General features: G+C 43.1%; 1 protein-coding gene across 1 annotated transcript in view; it reads right to left on the reverse strand.

The window, feature by feature from the left end:
• Positions 1–19,165, reverse strand: part of LOC138266411 (solute carrier family 2, facilitated glucose transporter member 11-like) — a 137,794-nt gene extending 118,629 nt beyond the window's left edge. Inside the window, exon 1 of the mRNA XM_069215180.1 lies at positions 18,870–19,165. Within this exon, the coding sequence (XP_069071281.1) occupies positions 18,870–18,929 (60 nt within the window). The 5' untranslated portion in view covers positions 18,930–19,165. The remainder of the gene's footprint in view (positions 1–18,869) is intronic.
• Between the last annotated feature and the right edge of the window lie 4,536 nt (positions 19,166–23,701).

The raw sequence follows: 23,701 nt of genomic DNA on the forward strand, positions 1-23,701 counted from the left end.
CCAATGATGTAAGCAATCATTGTAAGACTGGGCACAGTAATGCAAATCACACACAATCAAAGTGGGCTGTTCAAGATACGTATATTCCAGGCCAAAATGAGAGCCCGAAGCTCTGCGAGTTGTGCAGTGCAGTCCCTTAGGATCTGCATGTAGGTATGTTGAGGGTGGAATGTACCATCCCTCATGACTCTGCTAACAGCTATGCATGCAGCAGAGTGCTGATGTTTTGTACCTACAGCTGGTTATGCTGAACTGTCAGTGGAAATGCAGGTTCTAATATTGACCAAGAGGCATGATGTCAGAGGGCACGGGGTACTCAAGGTCATACTGCAGAAATTCTTGGGTCTGTAGTTTGGGGTTGAAAACATAATCAACATCAGTGGCAGTCAGGGAGGTTTCCATTGAATCCAGTGTGGATGTAATGCTTTTGCATTTGGGACTCTAGGGGCCAGATGTAGCAAACGTTTGCGACTCGCAAACGGGCCGATTCGCAATTTGCGACAGTGCAAAATCGGAAATGGGATGCAAAAAGCCCATTTCCGACTCGCAAAAAGTGATGGGACCCGTTTGCGAGTCGCATCCGTTGCGACCCCCTTTTGCGACCCGCAATTTGCGAGTCGCAACCCATATGCAATTGCAACTCGCAAATTGCGACTAGTCGCAAAAAACCCAGTTTGCAAGTCGCATTTACCACTAACTCAGAGCAGGTGGTAACCATTACCAAAGTATAAAAGGAGACCCAGAAGGCATCTGGGTAACTCAAGATGGCGGACATATACCTTATAGCAGTGAGGAGGAGAGTCTACGCAGCCCAGCAGAGGAGGAGGAGGGGCCACAGACAGGAGAAGATATATAGAACAAGGCAGACCCTTTTCCAGCAAACTGAAGAGGAGATCTATGATAAATACCACCTTAGCAGCGCTGCCATTCTAGAATTGATAGAATTACTAAAACCACATCTAGAACACAAGACTCTGCGTGGCTGCGCCATCCCTACGCATGTGCAAGTACTATGCGCACTGCACCTCTTGGCCTCAGGGAGCTATCAGGGGGTCATTGCCGTGGCAGGTGGGGTATCCCAAAGTGCAGTGTCAAGGTTCCTCAGGGCATTCCTAGATGCCTTAGTAGCGCACAGGTCTCAGTTCCTATACTTACCAAGGAATGAGGCAGAAATTAACAGCACCAAGCTGGACTTTTACCGGATTGCCCACTTCCCCCATGTCATTGGATGTGTAGATGGGACACACATTCAAATATGCCCCCGCTAATCTGGAACATATTTTCCGCAACAGAAAGTGTACCCACTCACTCAACATACAGGTTGTTTGTGATGCCCATTACGTCATCACGGACATCGTAGCTAAGTTTCCAGGCAGTACCCATGACTCATACATTTTTATACATAGTGGGATACATCAACGCCTGGAACGTGGGGAATTTGGAGACGGATACCTCCTAGGTAGAGCCACAGACACTTGCAGACATACACACAGGTCACTGTGCACGACTATCTGGACTTACTAACAGTGTACTTTTGTGCCCAACAGGTGACAGTGCATATGCTCTAAGGCCTTGGATCATGACTCCGTTTTTAACCCCAAGTAATGAATCAGAGAGGCAATACAACAGTGCGCATAAGAGGACCAGGAACCTCATAGAGCGCACCTTTGGACTCCTGAAGGCAAGATTCCGATGCCTCCACCGCAGCGGAGGCGCCCTCCAATACACCCCCATTACCGCCTTCAAAATTGTGGTCGCATGCGCCATCCTCCACAACATAGCCACCGACGTGGGCTACCTCTCACCCCTGCAGACCCAGATCCTGATGAAGAAGAGCATGAACAACCACACCGCCATCATGGGGATAGGAGTCTAGCTAATCAAGGCAGACTGAGACGGGAACACATTGCAACGCAATATTTTGGACGGTACGTGTAAACTCCCACCATACTCACCCATTAACCAAACACTCATTTTGTTAAGTGGAAGAAAAATAACTGTTTTAATAATGTAATGAATGAACTATATACAAGATGAAATTGTCCATGGGCAGGGAATTGCCAACCACTCATGTGGCACATTAACGCCATGTGCCACATTTGTTTTTCCGGACTGTTGACTAACTTCTCCTGCCCCTCCTGCCAGCCTGGCTGGTCCCTGCCGCGTCTATGGTGCTCTGCCTCCCACTCCTTAGCACCCTACTGTCAGTGGCAGATACACTGCTCACTGTGGAGCCCTCTTCACTATCTTGGAGTGTTTCCCCGGTGGCCCTCGACATCTCATGTGTCTCCATTAGTTCTATAATATGTGTGAGACGTCCCAGGCCCCTGGCAACATCCCCAGCAAAATGGCCCATCTCAATTTGCAGGCCAACTGTCCTCCTCGACAGGCCTGTTGTGTTGATGGCTAGCCTGCCGATTGATGTGGCCATCCTGTCCAGTCTTAACATAATCTGTCGATCTCTGCGCCGCCCAGCCTCTGCCTGGCCCAGCAGTCCGGCCGCCAGTTCCCTGATGGCAGAGGCAATGTCCCTAGTGTTCTGGCACATCAGGTCCATCCGCCTGTTGAGGTGCCGCATGCTTGCATGGTTGTGTCTTTCAATGCGGTGCAGCACCCCACTAATCCTGCCCAATATTGTGTTCTGCAGGCGCTGACCCCGCAGCAGATGTGCCTCACTGCTGGTTGGAGGATGAATCCGGGATCCAGACGCTCTTGCCCTGGGACGCCTGCGCAGTGGTGGCTGCCCTGTCCTCGCACCTGTATCCTCCCTGGCTGTTGCTGGGGCAGCTCCTGCCGTTGTTGTTGCAGCAGGCGTTACAACTGCAGGAATGCTGCTGACTGTGCATGTGGGGGTGCTGGAGGGTCCTGGGGTGTCCCCCTGGGCCTGGGTGCTTGGGGTGTAGGGGGTGTCTTGCTGGAGACCTGTGGGACATGGGGAACACACTGTCAGTGTCTAGTATCTATTGCACAATTCCTAATAAACATTTGCCTATGCACTGCCTATTGGACTACATTTCCCATAATGCATCATTCTGGCTTTTTCTACCCTGAAATGGAGCGAATTTGGTTGTGCATGCACCTGTGTACATGGTGGGTGGGGTATGACATTGATAGGGGTACAGGCTTATCACATGGTACTCACCGGTTGATGTGCTGGACTCTGAGGTGTCCAGGTCCCCAAATCCACACACTGCCTCCGGCTCAAAGGTTTCCTCAATCATGTCTTCAAGGGGTGTGGGTGGTGGCACAGATGATGGTCCCCCTCCAGTGCCTCTCATCTCCCGGAGCCTTTCTGCCACCCTCTCCTTGGTCCGGGAGCGGAGGTCATACCACCTCTTCCTTATGTCCTCAATTGTCCTGTGGCTCACCCCCAGGGAATTAATTTTCTCTTGCATTTCCTGCCAGATTTTCTTTTTTGTGGCCTCAGGAACAGTGAGGGCTGCTCTCCCAAAGAGCTCATCATGGTGCTGACAACATTCTTCGGTCAGCACCTCAAGCTCCCTCTCAGAGAATTTCATTTTCCTTTTTCGGGGGGTTCCCTCCATGGCTGCTGCAGCTTGCTCAGTGTGAAGACTGGCAGTTGTAAAAGGGTGTGGTACAGCCTCCTCCCAGGTGTATTTGTTAACTTCCTGGCTGTGATGTCATCATCATGTGCCAGGAAGTGTTTCCAGAGTGTTTTGGTGTGCTTTCTGGAGTGTTCTGCTGCACCTGCAAGCAATTTTGAGGGTACTCGCAATTTGCGACACCAACTCGCTAATTGCGAGTTCGTTTTTTGCACACTCGCAAACAGCGACCTCGCAATCTGCGGACTCGCACACAGCGTTGCGATTCCGGCTGCGAGTCGCTAAATCGGACCGGTTTATTTCCTGGCATACCAAATTGCGAGTCGCATTTTGCGAGTCGCATTGACTCGCAAAATGCGACTCGCAATTTTTATTTTTCCTACATCTGGCCCTAGCTTTGGTAACCGCCTCAAGGGCTCGTACCGGGGTCACAACAATAATGCATTTCCCTTGGGCAAGTGATCTCTCCCTAATGACAGCCATCTGTACAGTAGTCAGTATTTTTTCTACTGGTATAAATCTTTGTTCTGCATTGGAGTACAAGATTGATTTGTATGATATGGGTACCATGTCACCCTCATTAAATATGACGTAGTTGAACCCGATTTGTTTTGTTGTCACATGTGTTTAAGTGTTGTGCTTCTAGCGTGTCTTGTTGCAAATCTCTGATATGTGTATGTTCTGGTGTCCAGTGTTTGCTTGAAAAATATGGATGAATTAAATCATAAACTTGTTTTATGTGTTGTGCATAATCTGGAATGTATGTTCTGCTAAAATTAAAGAAACCCAGTAATGCCTGCAGATTCTTGGTGGTGTTTGGAGGTTAAAGTTGACCGCAGTTTTCTAAAAAGTGTAGGGCTAGGATTTTGCCTTCATCAGATAATTTGCATCCTAAATGTAGGACACTAAGAAAGACAATTTTAGTTTTCTTAAAGTTAAATCTGTAGCCTTGAGCAGCGATTTCCAAAACAATACGATCCATCCAGGCCAAATGTGCACTGCAGGTTGTCATCTGCAAGGTAAATGTCATTGACCTAAGGCAATGCCTCTGGATCAATATCATGTAATATTGATGTTACACTGGCAGAAAATACCCTGTGGCTGTTCTTATACCCTTGCAGCAAGTGGTCAAAACGCTGCTGAGAACCTAACATGCTGAAGACACTTAGATCCGAACTTTCAGGCACTAGATTTTGGCAGAAGAAACCACTGGAAATGTCCAAGGTTGTATTGTATTTTTTCCATACTATACTGTTGATAAGTGTTGTGCTGTGTGTGCATTTTGGATTACAAATGTGTATGTCTGTTCAAATGTCTGTAATCTAAGAGGGAATGACAGGTTGTTCATTGCAGACATGCATGGTTCTAGTACTCTCTCGTACTCAAGTTGTGTGAGAATCTCTCTCACAGGTGCTTTAGCTTCCTGTTTAATTAGATATTGAGGCTGGATATGTGGAGTAGATTTAATTGGTATTTACATTGTAAGGGGAATCTCTATCCCACCCTACATGGTTGCGGTACAACGCAGGAGCCTGAGCCAAAGCCCAATCAGCAGCATAGACTTCCTTTACTACATCTGGAACTAGGACTAAGAAAAAAGGCAAAAAGACATCTACCCCTGGTGAGAGCATGTGGACAAATTCAGGCGGCTAGTCTTTTTTTGTCAACAAAATATCATAATTTAGTGTTAATCTTCTCTAGAAGATTACTTTAATTGTGCGCTCAACATCTCCCTCAATCTGAATATTTCATCTATAGACCCTGCTGGGTGGGAAGATGTGCCTGTCCATTGTTTTGACTTCCAGGAAGTTGTTAGTCAGTGTCACATCTAGAAGATCTATAAGACATATTGTGACCTCTGCCACACTGTCTAGCAGAGTCACTGCCCATGTCCTGTTCTTCAACAACGCTCTCAGTACGAGTGGCATCTCTAATTGAAATTATTTGCTGCCACCTTTTCCTTTTTAAATTGGGGATTTTGTTGTGGAAGTTTCTCTTCCTTTTTTGTGAAAGTCTCTGAGAAGCATTGTGAGTCCTTTTTCAGCTTCACGTAGTCACTTCGGTGTTCTGACCATCCTCCTCTGTCACTCCGTTGATCCGGTGTGTCCTGGAAGGAATGAGATTGGTGACTATCAGTATAGTGATATCTATCTGGTGTTTTTAAAATATCCCTATTTAAAAGGTTATATCTTTTTCCTGAGGTCTTCGTGGTGGAGATTCTCCTCTTTGTGGTCTTCTATCTGAAGTTTGTTTTTGTTTATCCCAACGTTTTTTAGAGCTTTCCTGTGCTTACAAGGTACTCTCCTTAGTGGAGGTACTCTGTAGTTGGAGTTTAGTTGGTCTGGCCCCCAGGCTAACCAGACCTACACTTACATACGTTTCTGAAATAATCTTTGGCAGCTCGCACTCCTGGTCCCGCTGAGGAATCTCCCAGAGCTGCTGAAGAATTGCCAGTGCTGCTGCTTCCCCTTTAATATTGCTTAAAATTATTGATGAGACCATGTCAAGATTGCACATCAGCTTCTTCCCCAAATCCAAGGCCAGGGCTGTCCTGTGTTCATTTTGAATTTGTTTTAAAACTTCCAGTAAATTTGCAAGTGACGGTGTACCATGTGTAGTAGTGTATCTTGTGGCAAAGACTGTGCCCCAAGTGGCGCAATCCTCTATTGAGGGAACCATTCCGAATGGCAAGCACATTGTGAGAAATCTATGTTTATCTTAGGGTCCAGTATGAGGAAACGCTGCTTCCAGCGATTCTTTTTGTTTGCCCAACCCAGAACGGAATCTTCTCCCGCTCAGTGGGCACTTTTCTCATTATTGAATGGACAGTTTGTGAATTTAGCCCTGTAAAGGCCAATCAACTTATAGCTTGAGCAGTCCTTGCTGGGGTGGTGTTTAGTCTGCATCACAAATTGTAATGTCTATATATTGCTAGTAGCTCATTGTCAGCCACTGGCAGAGCTTGCACATTGGGATGTGGTGTGTACGTGGACAACATTGGCCATTTTTGGATCTTCATTGCTTAAAGGACCAAACCCAATGGGTTGTATTACATGTGGCAGGGTGCCAATCCTGGTGTTCTTGATAATTTAGAGGTATTTCTGAATATTGGTATGCTGTGTACTGTAAGGGTACATTCACTATTCTGTATGTATGAAATGTGTTAGAGTCAGTGTGTATTTCTGGGAGGTGACCCATGAATAGAACATTTCTGTTCTGTAGGCATCTTGAGCTTCAACTACGATTGTGACATTCCCACATTTATTTGTCAAGCCATTAGCTAAAAGAAACTGTGTAACAGGTTGTCTACAGTTGTCTTGAATATTTACTGGTTGTGCCATATTAAGAAATAGGAATCAGAGTCAGGAACATCATGAGGGAATCCTTTTAAGTTTCATGCTTGAACAAACTGCAGATTAGATAGGTACTCCCTATTCAGCTAAGGAGGATTTTACCTAAGACCACGGGTGTCTCAGCGTAATGGTACTTAGGGTACCTTAGTGTATTTGAGACAGAGATACTCAGAGGACTTGTATAATTAGTACCTAACCATTGTTGACGGAGCCGTGTCATAGGACTCCCATTGTTAGAGCAAGACTGCTGGATTAGGGGCAGCAGCCGCCACCATTTGTGGGTGACTGAGTCAATCCCACATTGTCTTGCCAGCTGTCAGCCCAACCCTTTCGGCTACCTAGCATCACATCACCCAACCCTGAAAAACAAGGTGATTTTTGGCAGCCTGAAACAAGACACTCTGTGGCTGCTCAGGGGAAGTTGTGGCAGACAAGTCTCACCCCTTTCTCTTGTTAGCAAAAGGTCACATACACACACATAGGCCAAAGAAAGAGATGCAGAGTTGTTTTCAATACATTTATTGAAAAGACTGCAAGCTTCGATAAAATATATGAGCTGCAATTATTAGGGAAACAAGACATAACAGAATTAGCATTGTGGTGACCAGCGAGAAGAAAATAAACAGTTCCAACATACTGGAATAACATACATAAATGAATTCTACCTAATCCCAACCTCCTAAGTGACAGCATAGCGATGACTGTCCATACTTAGTCCATGAGAGGCGCACCAACCCCCATTACCTGAATTATAGGGTTCTGCCCGTTGTCTCGTGGGTTGGCTGTAGAGACAGGGCTGAGGTCAGCAATGAAATGAAATGTAGCATTAACAGAATCCTGGCTGGAAACACCTCCCTCTTGTCCCCTGGCCTGTACAGTATTTTTAAAAACCCCTAGGATGACAATTGCTAGCTGGATTATCATGAACTCTGACTCGTCAACCTTAGAGAGGGGTACATGGTGAAATGGTGTGCACAGAACAATAACAAAAATGCTTTCACAGAATCACAAAGTTACAGCCGATTAGAAAATAAAAACATGCCCGCTGAAAGCAGGCGAACTAAAAATGAATAAAACAGAATAAGTTAAATCAGAGCATACATGTAGGTAAAAGGGCACAGGCCTAAGCCGAGCTAAAATGTGTGCCCAAGCAGAGTCAAAAATGAACCCACGACAAGACATTTATTACCATAGTGTGCACTAATCAATACATTGACTAAATATACTTGTCATCGACCAGGTGTGGAAGGAAAGGGTGAATGTGTGAATCATGTGGTTATAACAAGTATGTATTTATCTGATCAGAATGTGTGACTAAGAGTGGCAGATCAGTCAGGAGAGATTGCTCTAAAGTTGGAGGTTGCTATCAATGAAAATCATCGTTGCATATGGTTCTGCAGGTGATCACGGACTACTCTATTGCTGAGTGCAGGCTGCATGTGAGAGTGTATGTTACAATGTTTTCTTATGGGTATTCGGGGGCTGCCTTCAATACATTTGCATGTGAGGCTGAAAATCTTGAATTTGGTTCTACGTGCAAGTCAGTTTAGACTTTGAGTGAACTGCTTCTCAGGGTTGTTTTCACCCAACAAATCAATCTTCCAGTCATATTTTGTCCCTAGAAAAGTCTTAAATTGGTAGGCAATGGGCCCATGACACTAAAGCCCTGGGTATGAATTAGGCATAGTGTTGATTATTACATGCCAGGGTAAATAGCGCATGAATTTACAGACTCGTCTATGAGTTAAAAACTGCATCTGATATTTACCACATATGCTAAATACTGCATGTCTGTAGTCCACATGTGCTATTTATAGCATGTGCTTTTTAAGCCATAAGAAAAATAGAGCATGTGGTAAATCAAACCCAATCACAAGTCAGACCTCGAAAAATCTAGTCGTTCACCTGCTATGGTGAGTCAGATTTTACCAGGGCAAGATATTTTTAGGGTCTACTGGCCTTCTGGCAGAGAAATTGAGCAGGCTAAGAACAGGTGTTGTGTTCATTCAGAAAGTGAATGAGCAATAAAGATGCTCTTAAATCTTGTTTTTATCTTGTCACATTTGCTGTGTTTTCAAAGATAGAGGAGGACAAATGTCAGTGGTTCCAAACTGTGCGCCGCAGCATCCTGATCCACCACCAAAACTAGCGAGGGGCATTGCGGTCGCAATTCTGAGCCAAGTCCACCATGACTTACAACGGCTTTCAGAGTACAGGCCGGGTGTACTGAGTCTGGTGCCCACTAGGTGGTGCACTTGCTGAATCATCATAACATTGTCACTAGTCCAGGTAATGCAGGCGTTACCTCTTTTTTCTGTTCCCCTAAAGAAAAACTGGTGACACAGAGGACAGAACCAACCACCAATTGCCACCAGAAGCAAACAAGCATTGGAAAGGTCAACATGAGTGGCTTCAGTGTGCTAACAAAGGCAAACAACATGTATACCATAATTTGTTTGCATGCTTTACTTGCTCTGCTTGGATGCACTAGCACAGCGTTTCTTAACCTTTTGATGTGTGGACCCCACTAAATTATTGGAAGCCATGGACCCCGACTGAATCATTATTGGAAGCCAGGGTTCCCCGGCCGAAGAAATTTCTATGATTTGAACCTCAAAACAAAACAAAATAAATATATTCCAAACAGATGCTCAAATATTGAAATGTCTTGCCTAATTCAAAAGTAATTATAGAAAAAGTTTTCAAGTTAATTTTGCATTTTTATTTGTATATACTTTGTTAATTTTAATTGATTATTTTAATATTATTTGATTTTGTAAAGCAGTCATGGACACCTTGAGTAGGCCTCATAGACCCCCACGGGTCCTTGGACCACAGGTTAAGAACCACTCCATTAGCAAATTAAAGCCAGACTTGTTGGCTTTGCCAACACCTGCAATCCAATGCAATCCATTTTTAGAGGACCCTCTTGAGTCAGGCACAGGGCCTTAAAGATTCTTTCAAGAAGAAACAGTATTTCAAGCCCTCAACAGAAGTTATCAAAAAAAAGTCATGTTATGGGAAGCTTCAACCACCGGCCAATTGGTCAAGGGAGCCACAGGTCAAAAAAGTCTGGGAACCACTGGCTTATGTCTTAAATCAAATTGCTGCTCATTGTAACCTGGAGAATGATGTTTACTTTTCTTTCTCTGAGTGCAATGTTAGAGAATTTTGTAAAGTGAACTTTCTGATAATTGTGTTGGGGTGCAGGGAGGGTAAAATGAAAGAATGTAGAATGTCAGTTTTTTCAAACACACAACATTTAAGTAGCTTCTAAATGAACGGTACAAATAGTACAAAATAAATCAGCAGTTAGGAAATCACATTTATGTAATTCTGATGGAAACAAAGATCTTAATAGGGTCTAGACAAATCAGATTACTTTACACAATGATGGTCAAATGATAAACATTTGCTGGAAACCAATTTCCACACATTATCATTTGTACCCTTTGTAGTTTTATCAGTAAATGTCATGTCAGTCTGAAAGTTTGCAGATGTTTCAATGGAAAGTGCGCTGTGTGTAAATAACAGGTCTCTTTAAAAAATCAAGCTTTAATGATATATTAATTAAAAGTGAACGTTTTAAACATGAACTGAGAATTATTTGTTGTCCCTGCATTGATGGCATTGCTGTTAGTGAACTAAGAGGCAAATCAGTGGTCAAGTATATCCTATTTGTAGCCTAGACTCTGATTATACATGGAGCAAATGTTTAGTCAGTAAATTAAACAGGGAAGTTTTTGTGCAGCAGACATGGTGAACTCACATATTTGAAGATGCTCTTTTTTATGATGATGAAGAGAAAGGTGACTCTGAAATAATGCCTAGGATCACATAATTTGAGACCAGTTTATTGGTCAAGCACATTGCAGTTATGTTGAGTAGATTTTTCAACTCACTAGACCTACAGGTCTATTAACATTTTAATTATTTTTTTAGGCCTGCAAGTATGAGGGGCTATTCAAATCTAGTGGGAACTACCACCTTAAAATAGCTCTAATCAAAAGCAGGTGGTAAACGTACCTGAAAGCATAGGGGAAGAAAGAAAAGCTGTAAAACAATATTCAAAACTTGACCAAAAGAACACTGCAAAATAGTACAGTACATGCACTGTTAAAGTTGAAGAAATAAAATCACACACACACACCTGCACACAGGCCCAGACCCACACCAACAGCCATAGACATATAACAGCTCTCACAGGTTGATGGCAGCAGCGCACACTTTCAATCAACAGTACACCACCAGGGCAGGCCTCAAAAAATCATAAAAATGTTACTAGACCTGCAGGTCGAGTAACTCCAATATTTTACTCAACCACAACTGTAACGTACTTGACCTATAAATGGGTCTCAAATTGTGTGTATGAGCATACCTGCAAATATTTGAGCTCAGCATTTCATTAAATAGACTAAACTTTTGCTCCATGTATGAAAGGAATCTAGCTCACATATAGGGAACACATGATTGATTACTTGCCTCTTGATTTACTAATAGCATTGCCATCAGGACAGGAGTGTTACTCAGTTTATGTTTAAACACTCATGATTAATAAATATATTACTAAAGCATGATGTTTTTGCACGCTGTCATTTACAGAAAGAACATTTGCAAGAAATGTCCAAAAGCTGTCCCATTAACTTGCAGCTTTATTGATAAAACTATATAATATATTAATAATCTGTGAAAATCGGGTTTCAGAAAACATATTTATACTTAGCACAAAACGAAGTAAAGTGTTCTGATTTGTTCTCATCCTATTATTATTTTTTTCCATCACACAGAAATACAAACAAGGGATTTCACAACTACTGAAATATATTTTGGAAATGTCTGTACAGTTGACTTAGCTATTTAAATGCTCTGTGTTAGGAAAAACCTGACAAAATCTTGGAACTCTGTCTTTGAACACAGAACAAAACCAAGATTTAAAGGCATCTTTATTGCCCCTCCACTTTCTGACTGAACAGAACACCTGTTCTATGTCAACTCCCCAGAAGGGGTGAGTAGGTCCTAAAATTAGCTCGATCTGATAAAAATACGACTCACCAAAGCAAATAGGTGAGTAGATTTTTCAAGGCCTGCAGGAACACAGCACTATTAGGCCACTATATCATGCTGTGCTAGATCCATGTTCTGCTTTAGTAAACCATGTAGCATGAGGAGGGAAACCAAGCTACCAACCAGTTACCCCAAATGATGCAGCAGACTGACAAACTAAGGCTGTAACCCACAAACATGAGTCATTGAGAGGACATATAGGAACCATACAAAACATTTTCATCACTATGAATACTTTGGAGCCTAAAATAGGGATCCACTGCAATTCTCCTCTACTGATAATGCTAATAGGCACCAAACACAAAATAGTAGGATTAGATGACATTATTAATACTGGGGTGATACATCACTCTCAACGCACTGGGCAAGCAAATGATCCTTTAACCATCAAGATTATGGCATAATGGGTTGCTTCTTAAATTTACTTGTCCTCTAAAAAAAATCTACTTGTCCCTTTGGTGCCATGTAGTGCTGCAACAAATCATAGCACCCATATAATTATGTAAGAACTCCGATAATAGCCCCCCTGATTATGACAGTTCTACTACTATAGTAGGGCTTGAATGCTTACAATTTCAATCCTTACTATAGCAATTTCCTTATTTTGCCACCATTCCGGAGATCTACATACTGGGGCTGGAGGAAGCAGTTAGCAATAGTTCCAGGGCTGGAATGCCTTTGAGTCTGCAAGCCTACTAACTTGCATGCTTTAAGGATTTTCACCAGATCTCCTCTAATCTTGTCCCATAATGAGAAAGGTTGGAAATGTACTCCTGACAATGGCAGAAGTAGTTCTTCCGTGATTGGGAATAAAGTTGTTGGAGGGAAAGTGAACTTGTAGTAGTAGTACAAAAACTTTATTCAACTTTCAAACAAGTCATAAAAGTAAAAAATAAAACACGTCCATATATACAGGTACAATCAATACAATAAAAGAATAAAAGAATAAATAGCAAAAATAAAATTTATGTTGTTCATTTGTCCATTCGCACATATTTACATGGCCTAGTCAGAGTGACACCAGTACGCCCATAGACTTTCTTGTAGTTATTACAGAAAATAAAAAAATTGCCAAAATTCCACACATTTCAATAGAAGATAAAAACTGTAAGCTAATGTACGCAATACGACACTGACGCAATGTAATCGATCTTAAAAGAGGCATTAAAAGGCGCTTTCTCTGTTTATCATAACATTTACAAAAGAGGAACACATGTATCTTACTTTGGGGTGCCTTTGCGTCACAAGGACATCCCCCTAAGGTTGTACTCCAATTGTTCAGGGTTTGGAAAGGTTATTAGGCGATGGAAAGTATTGAACCTTAATCTTGTAAGAACAAAACGATGCCGAGGATTTACAACATTTACCAGATAGGGCTGCATGCCCTCTGTAGACAAGATTAGTTGGTTAGACATAACATTACACTTTTTTGATTCTACTTCCCATCGCTGTTCTTCTAAATGTTTCAATGTCAAGGTCCTCAATTCCTTCCTGGTAATTTTTTCCAATAGTTCTGGATTGTATAATATTCCTTACTGCCCATATTTTCAAAAAAAGTCATAATGTACCTCAGCCAAGGGTCTCTTAGGGAATATGTTGACGACATACAATCAGATAAAATTGCCTTATTTAATCCAGTATGCTCCGAGGTCCAAACTTTCTGCCACAATAATAATGGCTGTATCTTTATTAAGTCAGCTAGAAAGGAAACCCCCAGTTCTGCATGACTAATATACGACGATGTGCCATTTGGTACCATTAACAAGTATCTCAGAAAGTCATTTTCCACCGTCTGGATCAGGTTGCAGTTAGTATATCCCCAAATATCTGATCCATACATGGCAGCCGAGATACATTTAGCTCTATAAATTTTTACCATGTTCTGCTAGGTAATCCCCCCTAGCGTTTTTGAAAAAATGTTCAAGGCTGCCGTTGTTTTGATAATCTGGACTTTTTTCGTTTTCACGCAGTGTGACTAGGTACCCTGTTTATCAAACAATATACCCAAATATGAGAATGTACGATCTGTATCAACTTTCCCCTCTTGTATAGTGATATTATAGGTCTTACTCTGCTTCCTCCCGCAATTCATTATAAAAGTTTTAAAGCGGATGACGGTAAGTCCCAAGTCTGTCATAAAAATTATACAAATGGTTAAAAGTTTTTGGAGCACCAGTAGAGTCCTGGCCATAAGTACAGCATCGTCTCCATAGAGTAGCGCCGGGACAGCGCGGTTGCCTATTTAGGGGAGATCTTTACATTTAGTTATCAGTTCACGTTGTAAGTTATTTATATATAATGAGAACAAGAGTGGAGCTAGTACACAGCCTTGGCGTACTCCTCTATGTACGCCAAAAGGCCTAGTATATACCTCTCTTATCCCATACCTCACTCTTGCTCTACACCCTGTGTACAGGTCCCGAATAAAATGAATTATTGTTGATTCTACCCCTATGCTACTTAAGATGTCCCATAACTTCCCAGGTATTACGCAATCAAATGCTGAAGATAGATCTATAAAGGCCAAGTACAAATTACCCTCCCTAATTCTTGTATACTTCCCAATTATAATGCTTAGATTCAGGCCCTGTTCCACTGTACCTATTCCTGTACGGAAACCGTACTGTACTGGAGATAAAATGCCATTTTCTTCCGTCCATGTTTGAAGTCTATTCAAGATGATTATCCCTGCTAATTTAGCTGATGTATCAAGTAAGGAAATTGGCCTATAACAAGCTGAGTTAAGGCGGTCGCCTTTTTTTTTTACATATAGGGACAATGATAGAGTCTCGCGACACTGATGGTGGGCCTTGTATACAGAAGACCCTCAATATCTGCATCAATAAAGGGCCCCATATTTGCGTTATTTGCCTTATATAAATCTACCGGAGCACAATCAGGGCTCGGCGCTTTCCCCGCTTTGCTTGAGTTTATGGCTTCCACTACCTCCTCTAGACTAAACTGGGGTGTTAGAATCAAACGTGGGCCTTCCTGAGCACCTAAACCCATTAAGGGATCCATTGGCTCCATATCACTGGTCTGACAATATATCTTTCATTCTAGGGACGTATCTGTCCCCTAGAACAGGAGTAATTATTGTTTTCCAAAAGAGGATATTATCCTTTGTTAGGCTAGCTTTATGTAAAGTCTCCCACAAGTTTCCCTTCAGAATAGATTTCCTTTTTTTTTATAGCTATCTTATATTCCTGTCTACACATACGTATTTCGATCGGGAATCTTGTTGGAGCGCTTAAGGCCTTTTTTAATCTCTTGTGTGCTTTTGTGCAATCGTGGTCAAACCAGTCCATATCCTTTTTCTGTCCTGCTTTTCCCATCTTAATCGTAAGAGCTTCTTTCACACCTTGCGTTATCTGCGAAAAGGCACTTAAGCATTTTCCTAGATCTATATCGTCACTAAGGCAGTCTGCAAAGGCTTGATCATAGTCACAGATTAGCTGTTTCAATAAGGCCTTTGGATCTGTCTGCGACCATCGCAGTGTATATCCATTGCGCGGAGCTAGTTCGATGTCATTTACCAACACAACCTTTTCCGCTTTCACCAGTGTAAAGGGAGTTAGTGGAACTTTCAGGCTCTGAGGGAAATGATAGCTTATTGCAATATCATGAAGTGTATAACTGGTAAGATAATGTGCAAAGTGGGTGGACATTAGAACATAGTCAATCACCGTATTGGCGGCTCTTCCATTGAAAGTCGGGTTTAACTGTGGGACTTCGAAATATAGTTCATTTACAAAAGGCAAGTTATATTTTTGGGCCACAACAGGAATCCAGCGCATCCCGCAAGGCGGGAGCGCGTTCAGAAATTTAAAGGGCTTTTCCTCCGCCCCCGGCAGCCACAACAAGAATCCAGCACATCCCTGTGAACTTGTAAACGCTCAACAGATTTTTGCATGAGCATATCTGCTCATGCTAGAATACAGTTCACAAATATCTTTAAGTTCCAGGGATGTGGCCGGGACATCTTGTTTGGGGTCAAGGTCAACAAGTTTTTATGTTTACTTTGTCCTTGGGACAAGTAGGCCCAACCCTCTGCAGTACAAACCCTTTGGCTGCCTGTTTACAGAGAGTGGAACTCTCTGCAGTTGAGGTAATGTGTTTCCAAAAAATAATGCTTTTCAAACTTGTATTTATGGTTCATTATTTGAAAGCCTTCATTATTAGGGTGAGTGCTGTAAATAAATGTTTTATGGTCACACTTCCCTACTGACGTTGGTTCCAGTACAAAAAAAAAAACGTGTATACACATGTTTGAAAAGTTTAGGCTATGAGGCTAAGTATAATGCTCCCAGAATGCTCTCTGATTAGATGCAAATGAAGTGTCATTGAGTAAAATGTGTTGACGCACGCTAGTATTTCCCAAAAATATTTCTAATGGAAAATCAGTGTAACCATTTTCAACACGATTATGGGAAGCATGAAAATAAACAAACACTGACAAAGCCAACTGATCTGACATATTTTTATAAGTCTTTTAGTTTCATCAATGCGTGTCTTATTTTGACATGGCTTTTGTAACACTTTATTGTTGTGGGAGCTACCAGACCCTCAACGTTGTAACAAACACTGTCAAAACCCCCCCCCCCAAAAGTTTTTGAACTCTAAAAGCACACGTTGACACCAGCGGCATAACAAAGGCCCCGCAGCCGCCCTCCAGGGGGCCCCTTCAGCACAGCACCTTCCCTGAGTGAGTCTGGAGAGGGGGGTCCTCCATGTTCTTTGCAAAGGGGCACCCTCCAGTTTCGTTACTTCACTGATTGCCACTGTAGTTCCTGACACTGAACAAAACTACTTTGTGTGCCAGTATGCTCCTTGTGGAAGAGCAGAATGCGATCACTCACAGTAAAGCCAGCCAAAAGAGAGAGAAATAGAAGTTTAATAAAAGCAAAATGTCTTAGTTAACACCAGACCTAATTAGGGACCAAGACCCACATGTAGGTAGCTTTTTGCATGTCGCAAATTGCGACTTTCGCTGTTTGTGACGTGCAAAAAGCACATTGCGATGCACAAACCCAGTTTTGCGATTCGGTAACCTGGTTACTGAATCGCAAAACGGGTTTCCGACTCACAATTAGTAAGGGGTGTTCCCTTCCTAATTGCGACTCGCAGTGCAATGTAGGATTGTTTTGTGAACGCGGGCGCAAACCAATCGCAGTTTGCACCCATTTCAAATGGGTGTTAACACTTTCGCAAAAGGGAAGGGATCCCCATGGGACCCCTTCCCCATTGTGAATGTCACTGTAAACATTTTTTCAGAGCAGGCAGTGGTCCTGCAGACCACTGCCTGCTCTGAAAAAATGAAACGAAAACGTTTCATGTTTCGTTTTTGTTATGCATCTCGTTTTCCTTTAAGGAAAACAGGCTGCATTACAAAAAAAAAAAAAAAGCTGCTTTATTGAAAAGCAGTCACAGACATGGTGGTCTGCTGTCTCCAGCAGGCCACCATCCCTGTGAGGGCCGCAATTCGCGAGGGGGGGGGCGCAAATTGCCAGCAAGAGTCATATTCCATTTGTTATTACACTAATAGAGAATACTATAGTATTATTCACTATTGGTGTAATAAGAAAATGACAAAAGCAAGAATATTGGAACCTCAACCAACCGATGTACGTGTGTGTAATAAAAATCGTGACAAAAAATACAAGGCAATTGTGGCCTCAACCGAAGTCCATAATGACGAGTTGTCCCTATGTTCCTCGCGCTGATTTTGCTACCTCCGAGGATACGGTATCAAATGTAGTGCCAGGCATTGCTTGGAATGGGAAAAAAGAAGTGCAGCGTACCAGCTTATTTCTGAGAAGTGCCGGTATTCTCCAATGAAAATTAGTATGTTTTTCTTAAGAAGTGCATGTACTCTCCCTCTTTAAAAAAAAAAAAGTGCTGGTGCTCCGTACCGGACTGTACCGGCCCATTTAAAGCACCAGGGGTCATAAGGGGTACGCCAGGGGTCGCATCGACCCGTAATTTATGGCGTCCATAGTGCTAAAAAACACCCAATGACAAGTCTAAGATGTCATTAAAAGCCGGTGGAAAATGTCATCTTGAAATACCTCCAGTCAAAAGTAGGTGATCCAGGAGCAGCGTATGCGCATCTTATGCCTCTTTAACCCAACTAGAACTTATATAAAGAGCTTACACTACTGTGACAAAAACTAGATTGTTGGAACATTTTTCTCAGCAAAAAAAAAAAGTGCAATCTTGAATAACCTTTTAGTAGTGATAATGCATTAGCATTTTTCTTATACAAACCTGTAACCAATCCACCAAAAGGGATAAACAAAAACTTCTAAAGTTAGGCTTCCAAATAAACGTTAAAAAAGCTCAAGCAACAAAGAATTATTACTGAGGGACACAAATTCAAAGGTACTGCAGAGAAAGGCAGCTGCAGCGTCCTGTATGTTCTCAACCGTTCAGATCGGTTGAGTTTGAAATGTCATCACACAGCCGGTGATGCCCTCTTCATGGATGCCTGCACATCCGTCATCATATAGGGGCAGAGGAGATGGGATAACCTGGGCAAACTGACCGGAAATGCGTCACTCTGCGGCTAACGGTTCGCCAAAAATAATTCAACACGAAGCGCTGTTTTTACGACGATGGCGCTCCGCCTGCATGCCTTTGTATGAGTTTAGGGGAAAGAAACCTTAAAGGAGGTTGAAAGGAGCAGTGATTAAACCAACATCCTCCCATTTTGGGAGACCGGTGGTGGGGTCCGGAAACGTCATCAACGTGCGTCCCTGGGGAAGGGGATACGCTACCTCAGCATGGGTAACGGGGTGGCGGGGAGAGATTACCGAGGGCAGGAAGGAGTGCTGGAGGCAAGGGGTACATAGGGGAGCCCGGGCAATGGGTGCACGGTGCATTTCCTTACCCTTGCCCCGGAGGAATTCACGGAACCTTCCTCTTCCTCCTCGGCCTCCCCCTCCTCCATGGCCGGGTGGCGGGCCTGGCAGCGGCGCAGGCGGGTCTCGGGCGGCTGCCCTCGGTGCAGCCTCGGGGAGAGGCAGCGCCGCGTGTGCTGCAGAGGCGTGGGAAGGACGGAGGCAGGGAGCTGCCGCACCTGTCCCAGCGGAGGGGGTGGGGAGGCTGAGATGGAACAAGGCGGAAGCGAGGCACGGGCCCGAGCCGGTTGGCACCAGAGAGCAGGGGACGATGACTAGAGGCCAGCCTAGGAGCACGCGAGGAGGGAAAGAGGATTAAGGGAGGCGAACATGTCCAGAGAGCGTGGGGGGGAGGAGGCAGGCGAGGACCAGTGGGAGCTGGACCAGAGGAGGAGGCAACAGTGAAGATGAAGTAGAACAGGACAAAACAGCTGAAAACAAAGATCAATAATAGTAAAATTACTTAATAAATATGGTGCCAGATGCCGCACTTACACCCTTTCTCAGTTGTGTCATTTTTTTTGGGAGGTGGGTGAGCCAAAAAACTAACGGAGCGCAGCAAGGCAAGGGTTTGGCTTGGCATTTAGAGCTTCTGCGGGAGCCGAGCAGCAAACATGTTTGCCATATTAATCATACAACAGACGTCACTCAAATATGATAAAGTCTCATCAGAATTCAAAAAAATGTTCCTCTTAAACGTGAAAGTTTTTACATTAACATGTAACATTGCACTGAGAAGTACGTATGAAAAGTTATAGTTTTTAAACATCAACTCAGAGCTATCCCTGCCCCATGCTTGAGACGGGGCTATTAGTGACCTAGGAGGCAAGGTAGATGTGTGAACCCTGCGTGTGGCCCACATTCTTCTAGATTAATCAACGTGATAGTCTATTAAATCAAACACAATAGGTTTTTGTACAGCTGGTGTTCTCAACTCACTTATTTGAAAGTGTTTTCATATGCAATAATGAAGAAAAAGGAGAATTAATTAAATACAATCTTTGCCTAACTAAGATCTTTCAGTTTGGTTAAAGGGAAAAGCAGCAATGAATCCAGGTTTTCTGGTTTCACTTTGTACAAATCAGCCATTAATGGTGCATATATTTATCTCTTCTTTTTACCTCAATGTTAATGATTTGTTTTTTATCTCTGAGCATGAGGGTAGAGGCAGGGTAGCAGGTAGAAGTCGCAAGAACGCTCAACATCTTGTGGGCTCGAAGTTCCTTTAAAGGGTTCAAACACATGAATTCTATGGCACCACGTTGGTCAGCAATGAACATTCAGATTGCAAAACCATCCTTCAATATTACAGAGCATTGGAGGATGAGCTAAAAAGTTAACAGGGAGAGCTAAGCAATCAAAATGTTAGGCATGTAATTTGTGCAACAAACATCTTGTGAAAATATGATAAAGTCGCTTCAGAAGTCCAAAAAGTTTACTTAACACGTGGAAGCGGCTCACCTTAAAACATTATATGATATCACTGTAGTAAGAGGCTTTCCTTAAAAGTAGTAGTTTTTAAACATGAACTCAAAAGTATGCAAGCACTCTGCAGACAATTCAATTAGTGAATTAAGAGGCAAGTCGCTTGTCATGTGTCCCACAGTTGTGGCCTTAAGTCTTATTTACATGGAATAATATTTAAGTCTATTAAAGCAAATTGATATTTGCATCACCCCTCACGATTTGGTGAAGGTGGGATTGATCCCATGTTTTCTGGTTTTACCTTGTGCCATTTAGCTGCTGGATGGGTATCTCCAGTTTTAAAGCAAATTTTGGTGCATGTGGTTATTCTCTGGGGTTGCAGGCAGAAGCCACCTGAAAGCTAAAATTGTTTTGGTCATGAGGGTCCAAGAGGAACTTGCGTTTAGCCGTAGACGGGCATCTGGCAAGAGCCTTCCGTGGCTCGCCCACTTCTAATATAGAGGGAAGCAGGAAGAGAACTAGAGAGGAAGGTGCCAAGGAGAATGGAACCGGGCCATAAAGCAAGGACTAGAGGGACAGAAGAGACAAGGCCAGGAAGAAACCTGGCTAGAGAGCAGGGCTTAAGGACTATAGAGAATGGGAACAGGACCAGAGGCGGAAGGGGCAGAACTGCAGTGGAAGAGATGCAGGGATGGAGGTGATTACAAGTACAGGACAAATGAAGCTGGGTAACGGGACAAGAGAACAGGGAAGTAAAAGACCACAGGAAATGGTAAGAAAAAGGATCGAACGTGAGCAGTAGACAAGGGGCAGAGATGGAGAGGGACCAGGCCAGAAAACACAAAACAAGGATAAGAGACGGTAGGAGCCAAGAGGGAAGGAGATGAGGCAAGAGAGCAGGAATGTTGACGAAAAAGCCTATGTTCAAGCAGCAGGTGTGCTCACCTGAGAAAGACGAGAACAGGACTAGAGATAGAGTGTTGACCATAGAGGAAGAGAAGCAAGGCTATGAGGGAATAGGATTGGGGAGCGAGAAACCGGGACTAAACAGAGGGAGGTGAGCAGGGGCAAAAGGGGAGAGGCAGAAGGGGACTGGGTAAGAGAGCAGGGGTTTGAAAGAGGAGTAGAGATGGTACAGAAGTCAGAAAGTGATGCTGAAGGTCTAGAGATAAGTGGCAGGGAGGAAGCCAAACGGGACAAGAGAGCAGTGTCAAGGACATAACGTGTGTTTGTAGAGCTCATATGAAGGGTATATTTGTGCTTAAATAACAGATGTTTATTATTACCCAACACATTTTATCAACTATCAACTTGGAACGAATGAAAAACTGAGCAGAGACGTGTAGATTTGAACCTATGACTGAGCTCAAACACATATCCCTTAAGTCGATTTATTACTCCACCGAATCAGCAAACCCATAGTGAGATGGGGAAAGAGAAAAAGCAGCCAGGTGCATCCCCCTTTCCCCAGAACAGCAATGCGTACAATCAAGTGTACCCCTGGGGAGTACTTAGCCCATAGGGACCCACTGTGACTCATTGCTCCACTTCGCTCACTATAACTCATACTGACTTGGACACAGTTGCAGTCAACACTGCTTTATAGCTCAGATTGAGAATGAAAGCAGTTCTAGATCGGCGTGCTGTAGAATTAGTTTCGATTTGCTCTCATATTAAAAGTAGTAGAACCAGAATTTCAGACTTCAGTAATTGCACTTGTAAATCCCCAGCTCGTGACGATAAAGCAGTGATGTATTGCCTGGGAAAAATGTTAAAGCGGAAGAGTGAGTTTATTGAGGCCCTCTGAAATTGAGCATGAAATTACCTGCTGCATCATGATAGCTGTAGTCATTAACATAAGTGTTAGATTTGTATCTGTTTTGTTCAGTACTATATAGGATTTTTTTCTATTTTGCAATATACTATGAGAACATTTTATGTTATGTGGTTTTTATATAGCACTCACTTTACAATTACTTGCCCTCTTTGCACTACTTAATGCACAGCACGGGTCTGCACTTGTGGGTTTACCCACCAAGAGCTTCATTAGGGTGGTTGAAAGTTGGCAAGTCGGCAGACTACCCTTGCCCAAGTAACTGCATTATTTGCACGTAATTGCATTATATAGTTCTTCATAACCCTGACGAGACCCCAAAGCACTTTCGGTGGACAGCTAGCACACTATTATACACATTTTAGACCATGAACAGGAGGTCAGAGTGATGAATATGGACTTTTATTTTTTTGCCCCAGTAGAGTAGAAACATTCCCCCTGACATCTCCTTGCCCAGTGGCATGGGTAATGTGTGTATTGTAATGTGGGGATTTCCCCCACTGTGATGCTGTCTCAACCTGACAACTAGAACTATATGGGATTGATGTAAATTATGGACTGTCTCAACAGGGGGCTCAAAGGGTTGGTCTCTTACAAACCTTCACCTAACTCCTCTGTAGTTTTCTCTAATCATTTTTTTGTGATACTAATTTATTTTGTGAAGCGACCTAGGTACAACTAGACCAGTTCGCAAATTAAGAAATTGGAGGGGGGTTGCAGAACGACCTGCCTAATTAATAGCCTTTAGGTGGATTGCAAATTGCGACTCCCTCTGACTGGCTACATTCACAGGGATGGTGGCCTGCAAGGGACAGCAGACAGCCACCCCTGTAAATGGTTTTTAAAATGTTTTTTTTTAAAAAAATATCTCTACTTTCTGAAGGAAAATGAACTGCTGCTTAAAAACTAAGCATTGACAAAGCCAATAGGTCTTATCTATGCAAGAGCTATTGGCCTTGCCAGTGTCTTTTAGACATGTTGTACAGCAGAGTGGCTTAAAGTATTAAAAAAAAAACGCCAGAAGTCTACCAGTGAGCAACCTAGCATGCAGGTCAGACCTCAGCTTACTGCACCAAGTGCAAGGCCACATCACCATCACCAGCCAAGAAGTAAATACCCCCAAAGTATTCAACTCGAAATTGAACAATACACAAGTGTTTTGGGTTTCGCTGAGATGCTGCAAGCATCCTTTTACTCCCATTTGTTGCAACTCCAGTTATCTCATCATAGTGCAATCTGGCATTGTTACAGACTCATCTTCCAAACGTACCCCGTTGCATTGAGAAGTATTCTGACGAGACATGAGCTGTTGCCACATTAACAAGCTTGATTAGAAGGAAGTAGAGTGAAAAAAGTTGAAGGCCTGCAGGCTAACCATGGCATGGGATCCTACATACTGCTCAAATGTTCGTGCTGTGGCTCTGGGAAGCCGCAATAAGGTCAACGGGATAAACAAAAAGGACTATGGCATGTCATAGTACTTTTATAGCGGGGTTGGACAACATAGACAATGGGAGGATGGGACCGGAAGGGAAAGAAGCAACACAAACTTTACATTTTATT

Source organism: Pleurodeles waltl, chromosome 11 (assembly GCF_031143425.1).
Source record: "Pleurodeles waltl isolate 20211129_DDA chromosome 11, aPleWal1.hap1.20221129, whole genome shotgun sequence".
Taxonomy (NCBI): domain Eukaryota; kingdom Metazoa; phylum Chordata; class Amphibia; order Caudata; family Salamandridae; genus Pleurodeles; species Pleurodeles waltl.